The sequence below is a fragment of the Panthera tigris genome, chromosome B2 (genome assembly GCF_018350195.1).
Source record: "Panthera tigris isolate Pti1 chromosome B2, P.tigris_Pti1_mat1.1, whole genome shotgun sequence".
In the NCBI taxonomy this organism is placed as follows: Eukaryota; Metazoa; Chordata; class Mammalia; order Carnivora; family Felidae; genus Panthera; species Panthera tigris.
The window spans coordinates 36,435,085-36,456,668 of NC_056664.1; the positions used below are offsets into that span (position 1 = coordinate 36,435,085).

At 38.2% G+C, this 21,584-nt stretch overlaps 1 protein-coding gene across 2 annotated transcripts in view; it reads left to right on the forward strand.

Annotated features, from left to right (window-relative positions):
• ZFAND3 (zinc finger AN1-type containing 3) overlaps positions 1-21,584 on the forward strand; it is a 318,826-nt gene that overhangs the window by 263,725 nt on the left and 33,517 nt on the right. Inside the window, exon 4 of one of the 2 annotated variants that reach the window (XM_042986251.1) lies at positions 38-103. The exons of the other annotated variant lie outside the window; for it this stretch is intronic. Within the exon in view, the coding sequence (XP_042842185.1) occupies positions 38-103 (66 nt within the window). The remainder of the gene's footprint in view (positions 1-37; positions 104-21,584) is intronic. 2 annotated transcript variants of the gene reach the window in all.

A 21,584-nucleotide genomic window follows, 5' to 3' on the forward strand; every position in this document is an offset into this window, starting at 1 on the left:
TATGTCCTGACTGATGTGCCTGCCTTTCTGTTTCTAGGTGGGCCATGCACAGACACAGCTCATGTCTCGTTAATCACACCAACCAAAAGATCCTGTGGTACAGGTACGTACATCATTCTTATCTGATTCATTCTTATCTGGATTCTTCACAGAAATTAGTTACTGGTTTAAACATGGTGTCTTTGCCAGGGCATTCTCTAATTTCTTACATCAGTTGTGAAGGTGATGTATTTATTATGTGCTAAGTTCTGGGAGTGGCAGTGGAGTGAACAGGGGGTCACAGTGGTGCCCTTAGAGGTCAGAATGAGTTAATGCTGGCAGCTAGAACCAAGAAGGGTGGACATGAAAATTTACCTACTTCCTAATATCTGAAGAATACTATTAAGACATGAAACATACAGAAAATACAAGTAATTGCCTAGTTTCTGGCATGTGTCTAATTTGTCTGTCTTGGACCTACTGAAAAAAAAAAACATTGTTTAGATGGAGGTGGAAGGTGAAAGAAGTTGTGGTGCAGATAATCAACGTTTTAACTTGATAATTGTAGTATCCTAATAGTTTCAGAAAATTTTTTTCCATTTGTCTTAAAGCCAGAGGTATGCTGAAGTCATTCTTTTTAGATGCATTGAATCCCAAAAACATCTTTGTGCATCTGTGACATTTTTATTAGACATGAAGTCATGAATCTTACAACTTTCTAAAGAGCAGTCGTAATGTCCATCACTCCCTTAGTCTGTAGCTTCATTTACTTTAAACAATATTTGCCTTTTCTAATGCTGCCTACTATTTAAAATAACTTAAAGATTATATTTGGAGGAGTCAAAGTAATTATATTGTTTTTCTAAAGGTCACAAAGTCTTTTTCCCCAGTAGAAATAGCACAAACTATTTCTGTGTACAAAGTTAAACTGAAACCTCAGTCCCTTTAAATGCTCATAGTTTTGATGTTAAACCTGAAATAGGCCTGTCCTTGCACAGTTTTAGAGTAAGATCCAGGCATTGAACTCTGAGGAACTTAAATTTACTCTCCTAGTATTGAGGCAAGGTGTGAGATAGTCCTGGCATGCTCTCATCCTTTCTGTGCCCAGCACCCAAGCTCCCCTCAGTAGTTCGTGGTTAAGATAGAAGTGAGCTGTGTCATGGGGTAAGACAGGCCATCCCGACCAGCCAGTAAGAAGTCAGAGAGCCAGCTTCCTACCCACTTCAGCCAGAAGCTTGGAAACACTCAGAGCCCTTTCATCTCAGCACTTCACATGCACACTACACTTTAGTCTTTCTTCTTTCCTTTCAGTCTTTGATCTCAGGGCAGACTTTACCATTGGCACTACTAACATGTTGAGGTAGTCAGGGAATGGGCCTCAAGTACCTTGAGTCATCCTCAGAGACTTAGGAAGGAGGCTCATGCTCAGCTTAGACACTGAAACTAGCAGGAACCCTTCCTGAATATCATGTACTTGTGTGCTTCATTTTCTAGGCATATCTGTTTCCTCTGTTCTGCTTCATATATCCAAACATAATAACAGTGTTTATTGCATGCTTACTACATTACCAGGTACCATTCAATATGTTTTACATACATACTCATTTCATCTTCAGAACAGTTCTGGAAGATAATTACTCCTCCTTTATAGATGACATAAATGGGCACTCAGAAAGTTAAGTATATTTCCTGGGGTGGTAATATTACTAGTAAGAGTCAGGACTTGAACATGGATCTTTTTTTTTATTAAGTTTTAAAATTTAATTCCAGTATAGTTGACATACAGTATTATTTTAGTTTCAGATTTACAATATAGTGACTCAGCAAATGTGTACATCACTCAGTGCCCACCATGCTAGGTGTACTCTAATTCCCACCACCTGTTTTCACTCATTGCCCCACCCACCTCCCCCTGTTCACTGCCACTTTGTTGAACACAGATCTTTGAGATGCTAAAGCCATTGTTGTTTTCTGCAATATAACATCACTGGGTATTGCATTTTATTGTAATTACTTATACTCCCAGCCAGACTGTGGAAAAGCATATCATTGATGAATTATGGAGATAGAGAAACACAAGATTTTGAAACATAGCATATTGTGAAGTAGTTTGAAAATGTAAGTTCTACAGGGTGCCTGGGTGAGTCAATTAAGTGTCTGAATCTTGATCTCAACTCGGGTCTTGATCTCAGGGTCATGAGATCAGGGTGTGAAGGCTACTTAAAAAAATAATAATAAAAGTGTGAGTTCTAGAAGCAAATCAGGTGTCAGATCCTAGCCTGACCATTTACAAAATGTGATTCTGAGTAAATAAGTTAACCTCTCAAAATTTGTTCTTCATCTGTAAAATGGATAATGAATCTGTCTCGTAGGTTTGATGTGAGAAATACTATGCATAAAGCTCACATAATAGGTCTTCAATAAGGGTAGGTGCTGTCACTAAAGATTATATGTATATGATTGCCAACTGTATACACATGGTATTGATATTACATTAATAGGTAGTTTAGGCAGAAAGGAGTAGATTATAATTTACCAGAATGTATTGCCATATCTACTTTCATTAATTGATTTTATGTTGATCACATTCTGTTCACATTATGTTGTTGTATGTCAGTACTATGTTAGGAACTGAGGAGGGTAATATTTTTAGGTCTCCACAAATGAAATGATAAGGGAGGCATTGAGCTCTCAGTCATACATTTCCAGGCCTCATTTTGGGGGGACACCTACCTCTTAACTAAAAAGAGATTGAGAATTTCTGTCTTGGAAGGACATTAATGCAACATGCCAAGTCGTCTCCAAAAAGTCTGAAAGAAAGTTGAGATTTCTTAGCTTGGACATTATAGGCCGTCAGGTTCAGCCTGCTGCACTTCTTTTCAAGAAACCTATCTGTGCCCCCTCAGGCTCCTTGAGCTAGGTGGATGACTTCAGCCTTACACAATGGCTTGACTCTAGAGGGCAGAACTTCCTGATTTTCAGAGGTAAATTAAATGATTTGCTTTGGGAATCACAGGTTGACTGTCTTTGTTTCCATCTTGCTGTTCTGAAATCAGCAGGTTGCTCATCGTGGGGATTCTGGGCATTTTTCCTATGAATCACCACCAATTACTTATTGTTATGTTGCTGCAGTGTCTTGTATTCTTTATGTCTAAGTTCTTCAAGAATAGGACTCATGCCTCTAACACATGCCCTGTAGTGCTTCTGCCACAGTGGGTACCGTAACAGTAGCTCTTCTAACGGTCTCTCAGAACACAGGCTTCAGGCATAGATGATCAATAAAAGATTATCTTACAGCCACATGTTATTTCTTAGGAGCTGTAGAGTGAGACCTTCTGACTATACCAACTCTTCCCAGCTAATCTATCCATACAGATTTGGTCCTAAAGCATCCTCTAGCGTAATAATGACGTGAAATTAGAAAAAGAATACGTAACTTAGTCTAGAATAAAGTGGTTCTTTAAGTCGGTGGTCCCTGAAGAAGGGCATACAATATATAAAGCCTATCAAGTATAGGGAGAAAATAGTAAAAGCTCTTTATGTCAGGCTTTTAAAATTTCTATTTTGCAGATTGATTTCATGATTATATATTAGTCCATGCACATGCTTTAAAGCAAGCAAATACACATAGAAATATATATTTTATTTTTTTAATGTTTATTTATTTTTGAGAGAGAGAGAGAGAGACAGAGCATGAGTGGGGAAGGGGCAGAGAGAGGGGGAGACAGAATCTGAAGCAGGCTCCAGGCTCTGAGCTGTCAGCACAGAGCCCAGTGTGGGTCTCAAACTCAGGAACCACAAGATCATGACCTGAGCCAAAGTCGGATGCTTAACCAGACTGAGCCACCCAGGTGCCCTGAGAAATGTGTGTGTGTGTGTGTGTGTGTGTGTGTGTGTGTGTGTGTGTGTATGTATATATGTGTGTGTATATGTATATATGTATATATATATACACATAGCTATATACATACATATATATAGGTACATAGCTAAATGTCTTAGATAGGTGTTTACACTCAGAAAAGGTTAGTGACCTCTTCAGTAAATATGTCATTTCTTTTTAGTACTTTGAAAATTAGATATGAAGATTAGCATCAGACATGTTGTTATATGATTTTAATATGTGGAATGGTTGATTATGTCTCTATTTACATTTCAGGTGACTACTTCTTGATCAGTGGGTATTGTAATTTAGAGAGGTGGACAGTGGTGTAGAGTGGTTGTTCTGCAACCATCAAAATGAGAGGGGGAACTCTTTTAGAAATTGCTTTGTGAGGATTGTGAGTCTCAGAAGCAGATTACAAAAAGGAACAGTAGTGGCAAATGAAAGATCAGTTTGTATTTGTGAGCTTGCTGAGAAATGGCTTTTTGTTAGATGCTGGCTTTTAGCCACGTAGAACTATTAACATTTAGACTCTTTGTAATCTTTGGATGGAAAACACACACACACACACACACACACACACACACACACACACACAGTGATCATTGTGGTTTTCAAGCAGAGAAAAATGAAGTGAAGGTGCGTGTGGCTTTGTGATATCAACAGTCAGCAAAGAGTTGAAAAATGCTGCCAAGTCCCAGGTTGCTTTTGGTTAGAATGTGAGAGTTAAAGCATTTCATACTTTCAGATTACTAGAGAGAACTTACTTTCTTCCAAGAGCTCAGAATGGTTTGCACATGTTCCCTTGTTAATTCTCACAACATTCTTGCCAAGAATGAGTATATTATGAAAGAAATAGTTCATTTTCCTTGGTAACAGACTACCGGAAGATTCCCTTTTGTCCTTCATCTTTTCTATCAAGTTCTATCTTAAGCCAAAATGTTGTAATCTAAGCTGTGATCTAGATAGTTTTATTTGGAAGGTATTTGGATATTTAGGTGAATATTTTATGTGGTCATATTTTTATGGTTAAAGTGCCTTGTGGGACAGGAGGGAAGTTTGTTGCCTTTTTGTAGGATTTCTTAAGACCTGTAGCTTTTTCTTTTTTTTACAGAGAGTTACAGCAAAAGAAATATGTTGTTTTGTGTTTCATTTATTGGAGCTTGCTATTGATGAACTTTAAATTTTAAGCTGTAATTGACAGAACCATGTCTTGCCTGGAATTTTTGTGGAGAAATGGTCTGTCTCCACGAGGACCCTTGAACCGTAACTAACTCAAGGACCCTGATCCTTCCAGGTGAGGCAGTAACCAACTCTTCACTCTGTGCTAGGTTGAATATAAGGGGTAGACTTTTTAGTGTATGAAAAAAAGGAAATTGCTCCTTACCTAATTCACCACTCTTATGTGCCTTGATTTTGTTTTTTCATTTTATAGCTTCTTTATTTTGGAAGTTAAAATAGGGAAAAAGTCATAGGCAACTTTCAAACTTAATGGTACTGCCAACAGCCTTTTGGTTTACCGTATCTATATTCAATATATTCTATATTCAGTTTTACTCTTCTTCTAGCAAGTATGTTGAGTAAATAATATTCTCTCTGATAGACTTGAAAAATGATGGTTTTTAAATGCTGTGTGTATGTTAAAAATGTGATTATAATTAGTAGAATAGCAAGTAAAATAACCATTTGTGGGGCCATAAGGGAGTTACAGTATTGCCTGAGATGAAAGCAGATGGGACTAGAAACTGTCCCATTAAACATCAAGGCAAGTTTTTGCAGAAAGTATCATCAATTCCACTCTATTACAAGAAGCATGTTATTTCTGTTTAACTGTATAGCCCTTGCATGCTTTCTTTTCTTTTAAAACTTTTTTTTCTTTTTTCTTTCCTTTTCCATTCCCACCCACCCCCCCCTCGAAAACCCATGTTTATCCTTTTAGGTTACCTGTTTTCCTTTCAGTGTGATGAATAGTGACATGAACTAGATACCCTTGTATTGTTCATTGTTTCCCTATTCTCCCCCAGAACGTTTTCTTGACTCACTTCTCTCAATCTGCTTGTGATATTATTGTCTGTTCTTACAAAGACAAGAGAATTAAAAAAAAAAAAAAAAAAGACAAGAGGAGAAACCCCCTTTCACCTGGGAGTTAAGAGAAGATTGATGTGCCGAACACTTTCCACATTAGTGTTCAGAAGCCAGTTAAAGGGAAATGTTTCATTGTTGTTAGGTTTATATAAGATATTTTAAATTGATTCAGAAGCTAAAGGGTGGTAGTGTTAAATCAGAGGTGGCTCTGTAAATCTGAGAAATACCTACAGTTGTATGTTTTACCTCCTGGTGGAGTCAGTATTCATGGAAACATTTCAACCAGCTGTATTGGTCAGTATTACATACTGTCTGTGGCACTTCTGGAAAGGATGCTGTGGAGCTTTAAAGAGAGGTGGCTTTGGGCATGAGTTCAAGTGTAATTCAGTTCTCTTTTTCATTCTTTTTCTCCTGGGTCCTTCAGGTATAGCTTTTCCCTCAGGTCTGCAGTATCAGCATTTGAGACAGAAAATTAGAAATTTGACCTACTTATGTAATATGCAAGTTCCCATCAGGAGACTATTAGGGAAGATATAAACCTTTCATTTTTTATTAGCATTTAATGTAACCATTGAAGAAAGATCAAAACAGTAAATCTGTCATTGCAAAGAAAAAAAGGATTAAAAAAATGTTTTACCTTGTGCACTCATCATCTTGGGTCCTAAAAGAGTTCATTTGATTCCTGGGGTAGGGGACAAGATGAATACTGCATATTTGGTAGGATTGCAACATTTCTCTAAAAGGTCTGTCTTCCTGTGTTTTATTGTAGAAAACAAGCCACAGGTTATCTTAGTATGTTTTAGTGGCTATTTACTGATACTCCATGTTTTTTGACAAGTACGTGGAAAACTGGGTAGGGAAATAACCTGCTAAATGCTTTTTCTTGTGTTGGTTTTTATTTTCTGTACAGACTTTCATCTTCCTGAGTTGTTGCTTATATTAAGAAACAGAATGAGGTAGCAAGACACTGTATAAATAGATGATTTGATACTCAATATGTGAATAATAGGTGATTTTAAAAGCACCTCACACAATGTATAGATTTCAGAAAAGTTTAGGGAGAGGAAAATTACAGGTTACCTGTACTTGTAAATGAGAGTTTGGACCCATTGCCACTAATCACTGTGGTTGCATTATAGGCCAGCTAGACACATAATAATGTCTAAGTTTGCTGGACTTGAAGCCAAAGGTTTGTTTCAGAGTACTTGTTTGAATTTTGCTCATAAGAAGTGGTAGCTTCTCCTCTGAACAAAAGCTGATAAAAGTGAATATCAAGCCAGGGTGCCAGTCTTGTCAAGAGGCAATTTTGCATTTAATGGATAAAAATACACTCCAGTATTAAAAGGAAAAGGAAGTGTGATGAGGCTTGCTGCTATTTTGGATGTGTGTGTATGAGAAGCATTGGCTTTGGTGTTGAGCTACTAGTTACTAGTGGTCCACATGCTTTGTGTAAATTCAGTTTGCTTATTTATTTGAATGCAGTGAAAGCTGTTCTGTGTGTGTGTGTGTGTGTGTGTGTGTGTGTGTGCGCGCGTGTTTGCATTTATGGTCATTTATTTTATCATAGCTTGCACTCTTACCAAGGAGAAAAGCCTTGAACTTCCATTAATTAGCTGTTCTATTGCTCCACTGGGGCAAAATGCCTGAGCCAACACTATTTAAAAAGGATATCAAGGGAATTTAATACCCCTCTCCTCCTTTGAAACTTTTGGATTTTGGTGGAGGGCAGCGGGGATGTATCTGGGGATGCCTTTCAGGTGCTGCTCCATAGCACATGTGTACCTTTTAGAGGATAGCACGTTAGAAACATAGCTTTCCTGGAGCAGTCTTACCAGAGGAGCGTGATAGAACAGCCACAAAGCTGCATTATAAATCATCCAAGCCTTGCGATGATACTGCCCATTAAGGAGACTCTTTTTTTTGCCCCGCTCAGTTCCTGGCTGTACTAATAGAACAGCGCATCAAGCAAGGCTGTAAATAAAAGTTATTACCTAATAGGTGGGTACCGAAGTGGAACGGACGGAGCTGAGGCATGGAGGCCTTATTACTGCTCATCAGCAATTATAAACAGGATAAAGTGTCTGGGACTTGCGCTGATGCAGCGAGGGCTAATAGAGGCTGGGAATGACACTAGCCATGATAGGGTGATGTATGCTGATGGGTTTTTACTGCCTCATCGTGCTGCTTGCTTCCAAGACAAGTTGTGTTATCCGTTTTCCTTCTTGCTCATCTGTCTGAAGAGACAGTCTCATTGCCTGTTCTGTCAGCAGGTGGGCTGGCATGTATTCCTCACACCTGTGTCTGCTTCTAAGGCACCCCCCCCTTATGAATCTTAAGAAATATTTCATAATCATGGCCGATTAAAGCTATAATCTTATTGTATTGCCTGCTGTCATGGTTATAGATCACACCTTCAGAAGTGGTTGCTTATGTGTAATATAGGACCAGCTGAGAGATACTGTAGTCACTCAGCCAGTCCAGTACATTATTAAAAGACCACTATGACAGTCCAGTAGTAAATTCTGTAGGAACATGCAAAAGAAGTGATAGGCGTGCATCTTGCCCCTGGCAGCTTATGCTATAAAGAGACCAGAATGGTCTGGACTATAAATAAGTCCAGAAACAAACACAACTAATTCCATTTTTAGAGAGCAAGAAATATAACTAATGTTTATTTTCTAAAGTGAGCACAGGGAGGATTAATTATGTTCATTATTACAAACAAATATAATACTAATGTATCTTTTAAAAGGATTATCTTCCTTTTAAATTTAAAATTTAAATTTTAAATGCTTAAAATTTAGTTCCTTAGAGCCAGTAGGAGTGATAAGGGGACACTGGAAGGTGGAGGCAAAGTCTAGCAATAGGACTTTGCTTTCCAGTGAATGGAAGACAGCAGGTATGACTTGGCAATGCTTTTGAGTAGCAGATAAGCACCTAACACTTGGGAAAATTGAGATACACCTCTATTCTGTTCAGCTCTGATCACTCAACTTCACTAAATCACAGTAATTAGACCTTTGGGATAGGAGAAATGTGTAGCATAGCTACAGAGGAATGCTTTGAAAAGGGCTTACCAGTTTGATCCAGGAGTTTATGGGCATTCTGGTAGTTCAGTTGCCATTTGTGCCTTTAAATGAATACATCTCTTTATGTATTACCTTGAAAACTAACTTGTCAGGAGACTTCCTGCTGTTGGAAAAATTGTGGTTTTTCTGTGGAGCTCTTTGATGCCTTAAGTTATGCATACGTTTGGCTCATTTTTAAGAATGTGGATATATGATAATATTACAAACCAGATAAACTAAATTAATGTTACAGTCTATAAAGTGTCTTGCCACTGGGCTAATGTGGATAGGTTTTTCCTTTTGTGTATAAAGTAATAATTTGACTTACCAATTCCTCCTTATCCCATTTTTTCAAGGTGTTTTGTGGGTAGTGGTCAGTGGATAAAGGAAGAGAGATAAATTTGAGAAAAATGTTTTAAAATAATAATAGGATTTAATGGCTGATTAGAGTTGGCTCAAGAAAGAATGCAGAGTTGAAAAATTGGGGATCTGAGGGAAGAAAGATAATGGTTGATGTCAGGGAAAGAGTGAGAGGAAAAACTGGTTGAAACTATTTTCAGTTTCTGATGAGCTAAATTTTAGGTTATTGTGGATAGTCCTATAGAAAATTATAAATATAGGCCTAGTTTGGAAATCATTGATCTAGAAGCAATGATTAAGAGTGTGAAAGTGGGTAAGAGAGTGACTTATAGAAGAATGAGGGGCTGCTAAGGACTGTACTTGGGGGGCTGGGAAAGGGAAGAAGAAACCAGTGAGTTAAGGAAGCTAAAGAAAGGAGCAAGCCAAACACAGGATCTTGAAAGATGTAAGAGAATAGGGGCCAGGAGATATGAGGACTCAGGAAATTGTTGCCTGTGGCTATCAGAATATCATTGGGAAACATAAAAGAAGTTAGTGTGTCATGGTGGGAAACCAAAGTCTGATGAGCAGTCATTAAAGAGGTTCTTGATAACAAGGAAATAGGGGCAGCAGACAGAAGGCGTTCAGTTAAGGAGTTAGGTGAGACATTAAAAACCAGTAAGTAGTGGTGGTTGGAGAAGGAATGGAGTTAGGCATTTCTTAACATGGAGGTGGTTAAGGTAGGGAAATATTTTGCCCTTGGTAAGCTACAAAGGAAGGGATGATCCAACAATCACACTACCCAGTATTTACCCAGAGAATACAAGAAGGCTAACTCAAAGGGATACATATACCCTTATGTTTATTGCAACATTATTTACAATAGCCAAATTATGGAAGCAGCCCAGGTGTCCAGCCCAGGTGATGAGTGGATAAAAAAGATGTGGTATATGTATACAATGGAATATTACTCAGCCATAAAAAAGAGTGAAATCTTGCCATTTGCAACAAACGACATGGATCGGGCTAGAGAGTATAATGCAAAACACAACACATCAGAGAAAGTCACATACCATATGATTTCACTCCTATGCAGAGTTTAAGAAACAAAATGAACAACCAAAGGAAAAAAAATTACATAAAGAGAAGGGAGAGAGAGAGACAAAGACAAATAAAAAACAGACTCTTAACTATAGAGAACAAACTGATGGTTACCAAAGGGGATGCGGGTGGGAAGATGGGGGAAACAGGTGATGGGGATTAAGGAAGGCACTTGTGATGAGCAGGTGATGTTCTGAAACTGTTTGAATTACTGTATTGTACACTTGACACTAATGTAAGACTGTATGTTCATGAAGTGGAATTAAAATTAAAACTTTTAAAAAAAGATACAAAGGAAAGGTACACAGGAAGGAAAAAGAATAGAAAATATTACAGGGAAATAGAAGAGATACACAAAGAAGATTTTTTAGATGCAAAAACTCAGAAGCATTAGTTGCCTCTAGTAGCGTGAGGCATGAGGAAAGAGATATAGATATAGATAAATAGGTTTTCTTTTTTTAATGTATAGACAGCTTGGGTACATCTCATCCCCTACATTTACTGAGAACCACAACTTTCTGTTTGAAGCTAGAACCTTTTTTCTTCCACTGGTGACTAAATCAGAAATCACAGTCCTGACTTTGCAGGTAACTTGTATTTTAAGAGGGCTAAACACTTTTTCTTCTGACCCTCCCCAGACCCAACTGAAATAAAGGCACAAAAATAATGGTAATGAAGACTGAACCCACTATAATAAATATAATTGTGTGTGTTTAACATAATCAACAAAAGATTTTAAACATATTTCTAGCCATTTTAATGGGAATGGGTGGAGGCTGAAACTTCGTGATTGCAGGGGTGACAGCCACTGGTGTGCAAAGAAAGTCTTAAGCAGGGTGAGAAGCAGGGCAGAAAACGGGGGATCCACTGAAGGTGTATTTGTAGGATGTGGTGGTTGACGAGGTGGGCTCTAGAGGCAGACTATGTGGGTTCCCATTCCAGTTTCCCAACCACAGGAAGAACTGTTGGACCTCTCTGTGAGCCTCCATTTTCTCCGTTGTAAAATGACAGATTGAACTGTAGCGTTGTTGTGAGGGAAATGAGATAATGCATTTAAAGCACCTGACATAGTGCCTGATAAATGCTTAGTAGGTAGTAGAGATAAGATCAGAAGGTACCTGATGATGAAAGGAGATGGAGGAGAAACTTGAAGGAGGAAAGTAAGAAAGAACTCCCAACTCCAATAGTCTGGTTAGAAAAAGACATGGAATTGGAAACTGGTAATGAGGACCCAAAGCCAAGCAGATGGAGAGTAGAGGTCAGTGAGGTCAAGGGAAGAGGGGAGAGCCATTAGCAGCCCCTATTTGAATGGGTGAGGGCTATGAATGACAGGAAGCCCAGAAAACTCTTTCTTAAGAAAACTGGACATCAGAAGTGGGAAAATCAAACTTCTTTTTTGTTCTGTTTTATTTCTGGGCCTAGTTTTAAAAGTAAAATTTTAATATTGTGTGTATTGGTAGAAAGTAATCCTTACAGCGATTTCACAAGCTTGACTTCAAGGAGAAAAAAAAAAAAGAAAGACATTTCTACATCCTGAACTCTTCTCTAAGCTTTTATATTATAATTGAGAACTCCTTTTCTTTCTGAAGCAAATCTCAATTTAGGAGCCACAGAAGGTTGATAGTTTTCTTGTGGTTAAAATCTTGATGAAAAAGGCTGGCTGTTACATTTAGACCAACAACATGAGAGAACTTTAGCCAATAAATTCACTTCTTTATGATTAAAAATCAGACAGTTTAACCTTGGAAACATTTTTGTCACGGGGGACTTCATATTGTGATTAGTTATCTGAACAACCAAGTGCCTCTGTGGGCTCAAGTTAACCAGCCTCCCACTACATATGTATAATTATTTTTAGTGCATACACACACACTGCTATAAAAGCTTATTTGGCCTTATGCTCCCTGCCGTTCTGAATTCTCTGTTTCATTACCAGTATCCACCTACAGAGTTTCAGAAAACCATTCCCAAGTAGCAGAACCACAACTCTGAATTTTAAATAAACCACATCTCTATTAGCTCAGTGGACAGGGGAATTAGTTGCATGCTATGCATTGCCCACATCCATCCACCCCATCAAAACTTATTAAAAATGTATATACATATATAAGCAAGAAAATGGGGCATTTAACTCAGACTGTGTTAATTTCTGTGTTACTTTAGCAAGGGATAAAGAAAGACAATACAACAGACAGTCTTTTAAGATTTTTACCTTGAATATGGGCCAGTATTTACTTGAAAAAATATATTGAGCACTGCTTTTTTTTTTTTTTTTTTTTTTTTGACAGAATGTTGAACAACTCTTTTCCAAAGATGTTGTTACATTACAGCTTGAGTTATATGTCCAAATATGCAGGATGACTTTTAAAAGAAAGTTGGGCTGGGAAGGGAATATGCATAGTACTGATATGAATGGGAGGTGTTAGCTGCAGCAAAGTCTGTTTTTCAACTTGGCATTAACTGATAGTTCCTGTAAGTGACAAGGATTCAGATCTACTTTTTCTTTGGCCTCCTGTTGATAAATCCGTTTCTAGAAGATTAAAATCACATCTTAAGTCTTGGTCATCATCCTTCCTGGAATAGCAGTTGCAGTAATTGATGCAATTAAAAATGGGTCCTTACTGGGATTGGAGGAAGTATAGATTAAGGAAGTGATATGTAAAAGTCTGTGACTAATCATTAAAGTGTACTTAACAGATAAGTGTTGACTTCACTACAAACCTGGAGAAGCATAAGCGTTGACATTACTGTTGATTACCTGCTACAGCCATCTTGCCATGCACTTTCCTATCAGACCTAAGCAGTGTCAACATCTGGGAAATAATTTGGCAGACACTCTAGCCAGTATGCAAGTGTGGCTACCCTGGAATATAGGTGTTTTGGGTTTTTTTTTTACACAATTTCAGATTTACAGAAAAGTTACAAGAAAATCAAATTCTCACTTTATTGTGCCCCCACCTCCCCATTCCCCAGATTTAACATTTTACTATATGGGCTTTTTCTACCCTCCCCCCTACTGACCTCGTGTGTGTGTGTGTGTGTGTGTGTGTGTGTGTGTGTGTGTGTGTGTTCGTTCCATATCCCTAACCATTTGAGTAAGGTGCCTTTATTATGCTAAAATCTTCAGTGTGTAATTCTTAAAATCAAGGTATACATAGCCACAGTACAGTTTGCAAAATTGTGAAGTAAATATTGATGTAATATATAGTTGATTTTCTAGCATGGACATTATGATCAATAATCTTTCAGTGAAGAGTGGCTGATGAACAAAGTCAATTGAATTGAGGTTAAAATGTTAGGCACTTGATCCTCTCATGTTTCACATATGGGCTAAAGACAATTTTCATAATAATTTTATGCAGACTTCTTTACCTCTAATTTTCCAGCAACTTGTTTTACAAATGAGATTATTTCTTTTTTCTTCATAAGTCACTTTCTTAAGGCAGCTTTCTTCATCCCTCTACATACTTGGTAGGACGTGCATCAGCCCTGATACAACCCCGAGTAATGAATACCTAATGGTACTCGTTCAGGAAAATAAACAGACAAAGCTTTCTCTGGGCAAGCTTTGTTATCATATGTTGTGTTCTAACTTTAGGTTCAATTAGCCTCACATCAGAAAGAGTAACAGTGAGGCACAGAAGTATTTATTCATAAACTTAAGGATTTACCCTGGGAGCAATGAGTCAAAAGACTAGATCTTGGGTGGAAGAAACTAAACGATAGGTAAGAGAGGAGCTGAATTAGGCTGATGCTGAATTAGAAACAAAAATGGTTTAAAAACAAATCAGCTATTTAATTTTAGCATCTACTTATACATTCAAGCTGATTTTTTTAAATAGCATAATATAAATGTTCAAATTTTTTTTCCCCTTACATTAAACCTGGACCACAGCCCACAAAATGACTGTCTCTCATTGCGAGATCATCATCATTAAGGACTTATTCCCTGTTACAGAGATATTCTTTGTTGTTGTTGTTGTTGAGCACCAGTGGAGTACTAAATATGTCACTTCTGCCCCTGCCCCTAGAGACTTGCATTATTAGCCAGATGGGCAAAACAGTTGGAAAATTAAGAACACTTGGGGAGGGTAGTTAAGCTTCAGAGGAGTGAGATGATGGGCATAGGAATGTTTGACTTTTTGTATGTTTTTTTTTTAAGAAAAAGTAAAAAAAATTGAATTAGTGTCTTATTCTTTCCCCTTTTCCCCACCCTACCCCCATACTCAGTGTTTTTCCAAAAAGAACAGCTATTTTCAGTCTTCTTAAAAAAGACTCATGACTTAAGCAAGTCATCTGTGCTTTGGAGACCGAATATGGGGGGGTGGGGGGGGTCCGTTATTACATTGTTACTTGAAGACTCCTGACCTGTCCCTTCCCACTAGGCCTCTTCATATATGATCAACAGTAGAAAGATGCCTGTAGTCACATTACTGTCCAGTTTTGCTCTGAACAGTTGTCTACAGTTGACCCTTAAAAAACACAGGGGTTGGGGCACTGTCCCCGCGTCTCCCTGCACAGTTGACAATCCACATATAACTTTTTAATCCCCAAAAACTTTACTAATAGCCTGCTATTGACCAGAAGAAGCTGTGCCAATAATATAAACAGTCTATTGATAATGTATTTTGTATATGTATTAAATACTATATTCTTACAATAAAGCTAGAGAAAAGAAAATGTTATTAAGAAAATCATAAGGAAAAAGTACATACTGTATCCAAAAAAATCTGCATATTAGTAGACCCACTTTAAAGTAGTTTAACTTGTGTTAAGGGTCAACTGTAGTTTTTTAAGGTGTAATTTGAAAACTTCTAGGCTTCATGTAACTGCAGAGTAAGTAGAAGACTTAATCTGTATTTTTAGGCAGTTTAACTTCTAAATGAGTGTTCTAGGAAACTGGATGAAAACAGTTGTAGGATGGTAAATCTGGATATATAGATAATTCATGGATTCTCTCAAATTTCCTTTCTTTGGATAAATGAAAATAAACTATGGCTGATCTTAGTTTTCTAGAAATATTGGAAAAGATAGTAGAACAGAAGTTCAAGACCAGTCTTAGCACTTTGAGAGTCTTAAAACCCTCATGGTAACGGACCTAGATTTGTTGTCAAGAAACAGAAGTTAGGGGACTTGGGCATGTGACCTTTTGAGAGGTCTATCTTTCTCATGGGTTTCTTAATCTTCTCTCTCTGTCTAACCTTAATAGTGTTAACCTTATTCTGTACTCTGTTGATGCTATAAATGTAATATTTTTAAAAAATCAATGCTTTGTAATGTTGTTGAACTCTAAAATTCCCAAGCACGTTATAAAAAGGAAAGATTATATACTGCGGGTAATGTGTCAGTTAAAATAAGTAACTGAAAAATCTGTGGGGAAAAGTAATATGGTTTAGATGGGCAGGCAGGACAGGTGTTGTGCTGATGGAGAAGCTAAGGAAGTGGTACCAGGCCAGTATCAGCTACAAAGGAAGACTGCTGTGTTGCTGGTGTGACAGGCTAGGCTCCACTGACCAAGTGGCGCCTCTGTAGACTGTAGCTCCTGGGATACCCTTTAAGTAAATAGTGCAGTAGGAATGGCATTTAACAAACAAGGATGGTGGCTGCGGTTTTTCCTGTGAACCCAGGAGTGGTTTATGGGCTACCCACCCTCATCAGTGCCTTTTTAAAGAGACCTGGTGTATGACCTGTAGGAAGCAGTCAACGTGGTGGAGAAGAGGAAGCTTTGACTTCTGGGGCTCATAAAAAGGCAAAAAAGCATGTTTTACTTTTTCTGACCGTTAAAAGAAATAAAATTTCAAGTGAAAATAACTGACTTTTGCTGTTAGGGGCACAGTATTTTTTTATATCATCCTATAATAATCTGTAAAGAAACTTTTGTGGACAGATTTCTGAAAATAACAGAAAATTAAAAATGAAGCTCATTTTGTGTAAACTAAATGCTGTAAGTCTAGTCCACAGAAATTCAGAAAGTTTGCGGGAATGGGAAGAAAATGGTAGGAGTTAAGTCTTTTTTTTTTTTTTTTTAAAGTTTGCTTATTTATTTTGAGAGAATGTGTGCAGCATGTGTGGGGGGAGGGGGGGGCAGAGAGGGAGTGAAAGAGAAAATCCCAAGCAGGCTTCATATTGTCAGCATGGAGTCCAAGGTGGAACTCTGTCTCACAAATTGCGAGATCATGACCTGAGCCGAAATCAGGAATCAGGTGCTTAACTGACTGAGCCTCCCAGGTGCCCCAGGAGTAAGTCTTTTAAATCATATTCTAAGAGCAGAAGACAAGTAGGATTATTCAGCGGAGATGTATTTTAGAGAAATTGTACCATTTTATTTGGGTAAGAAGATTCTAAGTGGAACCGAAAGGGTCTCTTGTTTTCCTTCCCATACTTTGCTTAGGATCTGCTTCCCCCTCACCCCTAGACAGCTGGGTCTTTGTATACATAGGAGGTGGTAGAAACTAGTCTTTGCAGTTAGGTATTTTCATGGAAGAGCAGAAGCAGAGTGTTGAAGTGTAATAACCGTTGGAGACAGGATAGCTAAGTGGTTAAGAGCAAGGACTCTAGGACACACACACCCTGGGTTCAAATTCTAACTCTTCTTACCAGCTTTGTGTGATCCTTGGCAATTCACTTAACCCATGCCTCAGTTTCCTCATCTTAAAATATGGGTAATAATAGCACTCTCCATATAGCCTTGTTACAAAAGCTAAAAGAGCTAATATATGTACAGTAATTAGTCTTCCTATGGCTTCCTTTTCCACTGGTTCCCTTCCCACCGTTTCAATTACCCACAGTCGGCTGCAGTCCAGAAGCAGATGATTCTACTTCTGACATATCAGAAAGTCAGTAGTAGCCTAAGTCTGCATCATAATGTCTACATCATTCATCTCCCTTCATCTCCTCATGTAGGTATTCTCCCTGTCACGTTATCTCAAGAAGACAAGGGGTGAGTGCAGTATAATTTGAGAGAAGGGGCCACATTCACATAACTTACCTTACAGTATATTATTATAGTTGTTCTGTTATGTTGTTAATCTCTTAACTGTGCCTGATTTATAAATTAAACTTTATCATAGGTATGTTTGTATAGAAAACACATATATAGAGTTTGGTACTATCTGGTTTCAGGCATCCACGGGTATTCTTGGAACATATCCCCTACAGATAAGAGGGAACTACTGTAAAAGCATTTAGGTGCTGTTACAAAATAAGTGCTTTGTGTTAGTACTTATTATTGCAGTTATTACTGAAGCTTAACTTAAGGAATCTCTTTTATCATATTCACCTACTGTGGTAGTGGCCTTAGAAATGAGCTTGGACAAAAGGTTACTATATGATTCTGTTTGTCCATATAAATGGCATTCTTGAGATGACAAGATTATAGAAATGGAGGGCATATTAATGTTTGCCAAGGGTTGGCAGGGATCAAAAGGGGAACGAGGGAGATGGGTCTGTCTTATAAAAGGGCAACATGAGGGGTCCTTGTGGTGATGGATGTAGTTTGACTATATCCATATGCTATACAGCTTGACTGTATCATTATCAGTGTCCTACTTGTGCTATCATACTGGAGTTTAGTAAGATGTTACCATTGGAGAAAACTGGGTGAAGAGTACATGAGATTTTTCTGCCTTATTTCTTCTAACTACATGTGAACCTATAATTATCTCAAACTAAAATGATTAATGATAAACAGAAAATGGGCTTGGAAGATTCCTGATAAAAGTTGGCAGTTAAAGCCATGCATGTGTCTGAGCCAGACAGAGGCCAATATTGAGGTTAATAAACACGATGGAAGGAAAAATTTGAACCATTTGGGGCCAAAGAGAGGGGAAAGGTAACAACAGCTTTATTTCCCTAAAACCACTCACTGGTGTTCTCCAGTTACCTGTGCTCCTGAGACTGTGAAAGGGTCTATTAGTTGATAGGAAGTTTGGTAAAGAGAAGAAGGTAGATGAACAAGCTGTAAGCTATATGCAGATGGTATTGTGAAAAGCAGGCTCCCCAGAAAAGAATGTGGAGATGACAAAAATGAGCAAAAAAATCATCTGTCTGCATATATTTAATATAGTTCTTAAGTTCAAGAGGTACCTTTACTGACCTTTCTGTCTTCTGCTTCTTGATCACCCACCCAAAAGAATTTACCATGTCCACATTTTGTGTTCATAGCATTCTGTTCATATACTAATATGTCACTGTGCTATAGGTTTATTTGTATATATGTCTGTCTTTCTGGATTGTGGCCTCCTTGAGGGAAGAGATCACTACCATATGCAGATCTGATTTGCCAGTTCAAAGCCCAGTACCTGGCACATAGTAGGCACTTGAGAAATAATAATATATGGTCTGTTTGTCATGGCCTTGAACAGAGTGGTCATTAATCTACAGGCTTAAATAAAGTAGAGCAAATAAACTGAGAATGTTACTATACTTGATGAGATTGTGATTATTTTTGCAAATGAACATCCCTGGGCTTTTGCTGTATATTTTTTAATCTGGTGAAATTTTTCCTTAGGTTTAAAATAACGAAGAATTTTAGAGAGTTGAGTGGTTTAGCAATGAAGAGATGTCTTATAGCAATAATTAACAACAGTGTAGTCCGTCATGAGAGGGAGGGCAATCAGGAAAAAGGCCAGGAGGCTATTGGCAAGGAAATAATTGGAGGAATGACTTGTGGCCTGTGGGACCAGCTTTAGTCACAGGGAATGCCATCAGACTATAAGAAATCATGGGCAAAAAAAAAAAAAAAAAAAGAAATCATGGGCTTAAACACTTGGAGCTAGCTCATCTCCTAATGTTTGCCTGAGCATCCGTCCCTTGTCCAGGCATAGATGAACTATATTCTGATGTCCAGTATGTGGCAAGGGTGCAGTAGAACCCGTTAGAGGAAGAACATGCCTCCCCCCACTGCAGCATGCAGTAGGAACTGGGCTGATTGACTACCCAGTACTTGCTCTTCTTTACCTGCCCTTGCTTGTGCCGGCCCTGCAGCCATGTGGATTTGTCAGGGACTTGCTGCAAGTTTTAATTTCTGGCCCTGAATATGTAACAGAGGAGGTGTACAATTAAAAATCCCCTTCCTTATAAGTTAAGTTATGCCATTAAAAGGTAGATAAGTAGGTAAAGAATCTAGAATATGGTATGTTCCACAGGAAAACTAACCAGGACTGTTCAAAAGTTTAGGTCATTTGATGGCAGGAACGAACAAATGAAGGAAAACCAACACTTCGAAGGGCATGCTGTCCTAGATTAAAAGAGACTTAGACATAAGATCCAAATGTAACACATGAAACTTGATTGGACATGCCTTTGAGAACAATGAAGATAATTTGGATATGGACTGAATATGAGATGACACTGGGGAATTATTCTTAATGCTCTTAGGTGTGATATTTTGGTCATGGCAGGAAATGCCCTTATTATTTTAGATGTGTGTGTATGAAGTATTTTGATATGTGCAAATTATTTTCAGATGGTTTTGGGAGGAGGAAAGCATAAATATGGAGAGGAGAGATAAAACAGTGTGACAGATTATTAACAATTGTTGAATCTGAATGGAATGTGCACAGGTGTTTGTTGTACTCTTTGAATTTTTCTACGTGTTTGAAATTTTTCAAAATGAAAAGTTGCGTGAGAGCTGAATGTTTTCCTCCTGAAGTTGGAAACAATGCAAGCATGTCCTCTTTCAACACTCCTATTCAGCATTACTCTAGAAGGCCTAGCCAGCACAGTAGGCAAGAAAAAGAAATAAAAAGGCATGCAGAATAGAAAAGTTGAGGGAAAACTCCTTCCTTTGGAACTATTGGGCTCTGGTGCCATGATTTTATTTGATTGTTTTATTTCATGGAGAGCTGCTCTCCCCACAGCCCATTAGCTTCTCCTACTTGATCCATTGACAAATTTACAATCATTTTTTTCTGGTGTCAAGGTGTGCCATGAAAATCAGCATCCACCTTCCTGTCCAGCAGGAATCAGAGGGGAAGATTGGCTTTGGGGAAGTGAGAAATCTGAGCCCAGTCTTTAAAACATGGCTTTGGGACTTGTGGGTGCTCCTCTCCCACTTGGGTACAAATTATCATGACTTACAACTTCCATGTGTTCAGCTGCTCTTAAAGCTGTCTTCGAACCAAAAAAAGTCCCTATGGAAGCAGTTTTCGCAGTGCTATCATGATGACCAAAATGAGGCAGCTAGATGATACAATTACCCCCAAGAAGATTTCTGATGTTTTGTATCTTGTGAGCATTTTGAGGACAGAGACCCCAAATATTCAAGTGCACTCCCAGGATAGTCCGCTTTACCGATCAGCTGCCTCAGGTCTCCCAATCTTGTGTTCTCAACAGGGAGGGAAGAGTCAGAGGTCTGCTTTCAGTCTTGAGGTTGTGATGGAGAAGGAGACCACCCTCAGGTATCTCTAATAGCAAAGGAGAGAGCCAGAAAAAATAACTAGGGGCAGGGGGCGGGGGTAGGAGTGGAACTGGATGAAGAATAGAGAGATTGATGCTTAAGAATGGTACTCCCTGGCAGTTTGAGAACAACTGACCTTTAAAATGGTTATGATATAAAACATAGCATCTTAAGTATATTTCAAGTTACATTCATCTCCATGTCATATATCATATAAAAAAGCATTTCCACAAAATTTTAATAATCCACTCCCACCAAAGACTTGAACTTCTTTCTTTGTCCATGTAATAGCTTTGTAACAGGTGTATATTCCCAAATTGTTCTAAGGCCGTTAGGACAGTAAGAAGGGAGGGGGAAATCCCAGTTGGACACCATAGGGAAAAATGTTTATTAGGTCCTAAGGAAGTTTTCTCTCCTGAACTCCTTCAGGAGAGGATGGATTTAATCCCTGCATACACTGAAAGCAAAGCATGAGGAGAAACACAGAAAGTACCTGTAAAACAGATTTTTAAGGTCCCTTTTATCAGTTTTTTCCAGTGAGAATGGTATTTTTCATGGACAGAGGCTTTAGCAGCTTAAGCTCCTTTTAAATGGTCGAAGGAGAGACAGCAGTGATGTGTGAGGTTCATTAATTATTGCTCTTACTGATGTTTGCACAGGCTGTTGGGATCATAAATGTCAATCTGTCAAGAGACTGTGATAGGTTCTAAAAAAACTGATTGAGTGCCTC